General features: G+C 53.7%; 1 protein-coding gene across 1 annotated transcript; it reads right to left on the bottom strand.

Annotated features, from left to right (window-relative positions):
- Positions 1-1,957: 1,957 nt before the first annotated feature.
- Positions 1,958-3,024, bottom strand: LOC100276911 (uncharacterized). The gene has a single exon (NM_001150608.2). The coding sequence runs from the start codon at positions 2,803-2,805 to the stop codon at positions 2,302-2,304; it is 504 nt and encodes a 167-aa protein (NP_001144080.1). The 5' UTR covers positions 2,806-3,024; the 3' UTR covers positions 1,958-2,301.
- Positions 3,025-3,660: the final 636 nt, after the last annotated feature.

The raw sequence follows: 3,660 nt of genomic DNA, 5'->3' as shown, positions 1-3,660 counted from the left end.
GATCGGCGTCCCTCGACACGGTCGGGCTGTCTGATGTAACGCCCTGAATTTGGGGTACAAAATTTCTTTTTAGGTATCTACCAAATTCAGGTGTTACTCTTGTATCTCTCTCTAGACTCTCTCTCTCTCTCTCTCTTTCTTTTAGCTAGAATTGAATTAATTAGGAGATGGATCAATTATTTATTTTGTCAAAACAATATGAGTCATGAAATGTTGCATCATGTTGAGCTTAAAATATTCTTTGAATTGTTGCACATGTTTGAATTAGTTTGAATTTGAAACTTGGTTTGAATTTGAATTGAAAACCAAAATAAAATAGAAAAGCCATTAGAAATTCTAGAGAAAAAGAAAAGGCCAATTTAGCCTAGCGGGCCCAGCTCGGCCCAGCCAGGCCGCGCGCGCTCGCGCCCGCGTCGCCTGACAGGTGGACCCACCTGCCAGCGACCGCCCACGTCCGCGCACGAGCGCTCTCTCTCCCTCCCACTGCCCGGTGGGCCAGGCCTATCGGCGCCAAACTCATCTGCGCACGCGTTCTTTCTCTCGTTGTCCTGTGGGGCCTCCCTGTCAGTAGTTGACCACCCATTGCTGTGCCGCCCTCGCTAGTCCGCAGACCTCGCCTGTCAGCCACACCCCTCGTCCCTAACCTCCCGCCTGCGCACTTCACCATGGACGCGCCCACGTCGCGTGTTTCTCGGCCACCTCTACACCCGACCTCGCCTGTCAGCCACACCCCTCGCCCTCTATCTCGCACCACGCGCATGCCCAGGGAGCTCCGCCGCTGCTCACCGAAGTCCGTCGCCCGTTCTACGGTCGCCGTCGAGCCCTCGCCTCGCCGTCAGCAACTCGGGACACCCCTCGGTTCGCCCCTAGACCCTCTGGTTCGCCCGGTCCGCGCTCACCGGAGTCTTCCTCGTGCAGCCGGAGTCCGCCACCGTCGACCCGAGGCTTCCCCGCGTCCCCGACGTCGCCCAAGCGCCCCTGAGTCTGCACTCGAGGTAAGCAACCTTCTCATGCCCTTATTTCTCCTGTTACCGCCCTAGTGTCCACGTAATTGCTCGCCGGAGTTGATCCGCGCCGCCGTTAGGCCACCCCGCCGCGTTATGTGCCCTCTGGTGCCCCGCGCCGGCGTTAGGCCACCCCGCCGCGTTCTGCGCCCTCTGGTGCCCCCGCGCCGGCGTTGCGCCCATTACTGAGTTCGCCATGTCGCCCTGAACGTGCCCGATCTTTTCTCCAAACCCCTAGAGCCATGCCGTGGCCGTCACCCTCATCACCGGCGACCTTGCCGCCGCGGAGGAGGCAACACCGGCCACCAAGCTGTAAAGCCTCGCGCGCCCCATCACAAACGTTTGTTCCCGATCCAACGGCTCAGATCTGAGGATAGCGATTCGCGCCCGCGCGCTCTGCCCCATAAGTGGGTAAAGCTCAAGCCCAGACCTTACAAATTACAACCCATAAGTGCCAAGATCTCAAGTAGGGGCTTCTTTGATTTTTAAGGGATTTTTATTTCCAAGAGAAAATAGTTTATTCTCCTTTAAAAATAGAAATATCTTGAAAAAATAAAGTTGCTAAATAAATACTAAACAGTTGTTTGATATGGCTGGCAGCTGGTTGTAATATATAAAGAACAGACCTTTAAAGAAGGTGGGCATCTCTAGGCTTTGATGATGGGCCGTGGGTAAAGCTCAGACTCAGGGCTTACAACTCAAGTGGGGGCCTCATTAATTTTGTTCGAGTCGGACAAATCGGACCGTCCATGTGCCCTGCCCTGCCTGCCCCCATGAGGCCATGACCGTGTGCGTTTGAACTTTTACTACAGAGACACATAGACCGATTTAGCTATATTGCCTCCGCTTCAAAACTACGGTAGCCATCTGTTAATTATTTAAAATAAACTATATTATTATTATTATTATTCAAAAATTAAAAATAGATTAAACAACAACAGACATCCATTCAATTTCCCGATGAAACAAAGCTAAATTATTGAACTCGGTGACAGACTGACAGCAGTGAACACGAACAAAGCAGACACGCATCTCGATCCTCTGCTGCCTACAATTTCAAACACATGAGACGAGACAGGACGACGACTCATGTGACACTCACGCGTGCAGTGGCTCACATCACATGCATGCGATGCGAGTGATAATACACTGGAGAGCGAGGCTACTGAGCGAAGCAAACGGCTAATCAACAACAACCTAACGACAATGGCGGTTGGACACACGACGGCGACGGCGACATGAAAGAAAGCACAACACAGGTCGCGAGATGGCGCGACGACCCCATGTCCGCATCGCATCACACGTGCGGGTTGCAGTAGATGATCTTCATCTCCTGGACGTTGCGGCAGTCGCCGCTGGGCACCTGGTGCACGGAGCAGCGGCCCTGGATGGCGCAGCCGACGGCGGGGCAGCGGCCCTGCAGCGGCGAGCCGTGCGGGGTGACGGAGACCGGGACGCGCTGGCCCGGCTGCGCGTTGGGGGCCAGGTAGAAGGAGCCGCCGTCGACGCCGACGTGGAACTCCACCTGGGCGGCGTCGGGCGCGCGCAGGCGCCCCGTCCACCAGCACACGGGGAACTCGGCGTGGCTGCGCGGGTGCAGCGTGTAGGTGCCCGCGAACAGCGGCGGGCTGTTGGCCAGCGGCTCCAGCGTCAGCGTCACGTCGTGGCTGCACAGGTTCTGCACCGTCACCTTCTTGTTCTTCACGCAGTTGTCGTGCGTCAGGTCCGCGCGCGCCAGCGCCAGCACGGCCGCCGCCGCCAGGAGGAGCAGGGCCGCCGACGAGGGCTTCGGTGACGCCATCCTCTCGCTCTCTTCTACTGTTGAAGCAAGCTGCTGGTAGTAACTTCGAGTAGTAGAGTGGGTGATTAATGTTACTGCTTGGTTCGGTTCAGCCCTTGAGGGTGTGTGGTTATTTATAACCGTGGCCCGTGCCGTGCCGGTGCCCGTGCCCGTGCCCGTGCCCGTGCGAGATGCATGGGGGTCAGGGGTTTAAAACGAGAATCCCAGTAGATGGAGCCCGTGCTGCCTGTGAGCATACTCTGATATTTACAGGCAAGCTGGCATGGCTAAAGCCATCGCTACGCTACGCTACGCTACGCTCTAGACGGATCGAGAAGGGCGTAGTGGTTTTCCTTGGTTTTGTTTTTTTGGCTTGGTGCGACATGGGTTCTCTAACCTCTGCCGTGGCCTCTGGCCTCTGGCCTCCATGAGTGAGTACATGCAGTCCAGGACCATGCATGCATGCGCTGAGACGATCCACGTGGCGGAGCTACAGTTCGAGCAAGCCTGTACAATACAATAGTACAGGATAAGGATAGGACGGTAAAAAGATAAAGGAGCTACCAGCGACTTTTCTTCACTCGTAGGCTCGTAGCCTTAGACACCTCGCAAAAAGTGGATGACCAAAAGGTAAACTGATTCCATGTATAACTTAAATGCTAATTTATAACGTTAAATTATGTTTATTAAAAAGATTGTTTAAATATCCTATATTAGTTGGCTAAAAAATTATCGGTGAAATTAACTAGCTAACAAATAGTTACCTAATTATTAACTAATTTAATAAAATAGCTAATAATTGAACTATTAGCTAGAGTGTTTGGATGTCTTTAGAGCATCTCCAAGAGTTTTTCAGAAGTCTCTCCTAAATCAAGT

The sequence above is a fragment of the Zea mays genome, chromosome 1, assembly GCF_902167145.1.
Source record: "Zea mays cultivar B73 chromosome 1, Zm-B73-REFERENCE-NAM-5.0, whole genome shotgun sequence".
NCBI lineage: Eukaryota > Viridiplantae > Streptophyta > Magnoliopsida > Poales > Poaceae > Zea > Zea mays.
This window is presented reverse-complemented; position numbering and strand designations above follow the sequence as displayed.

Excerpts from the sequence above, each read along its gene's own strand:
- LOC100276911 (NM_001150608.2), bottom strand. The coding sequence starts at position 2,805 with ATGGCGTCACCGAAGCCCTCGTCGGCGGCCCTGCTCCTCCTGGCGGCG.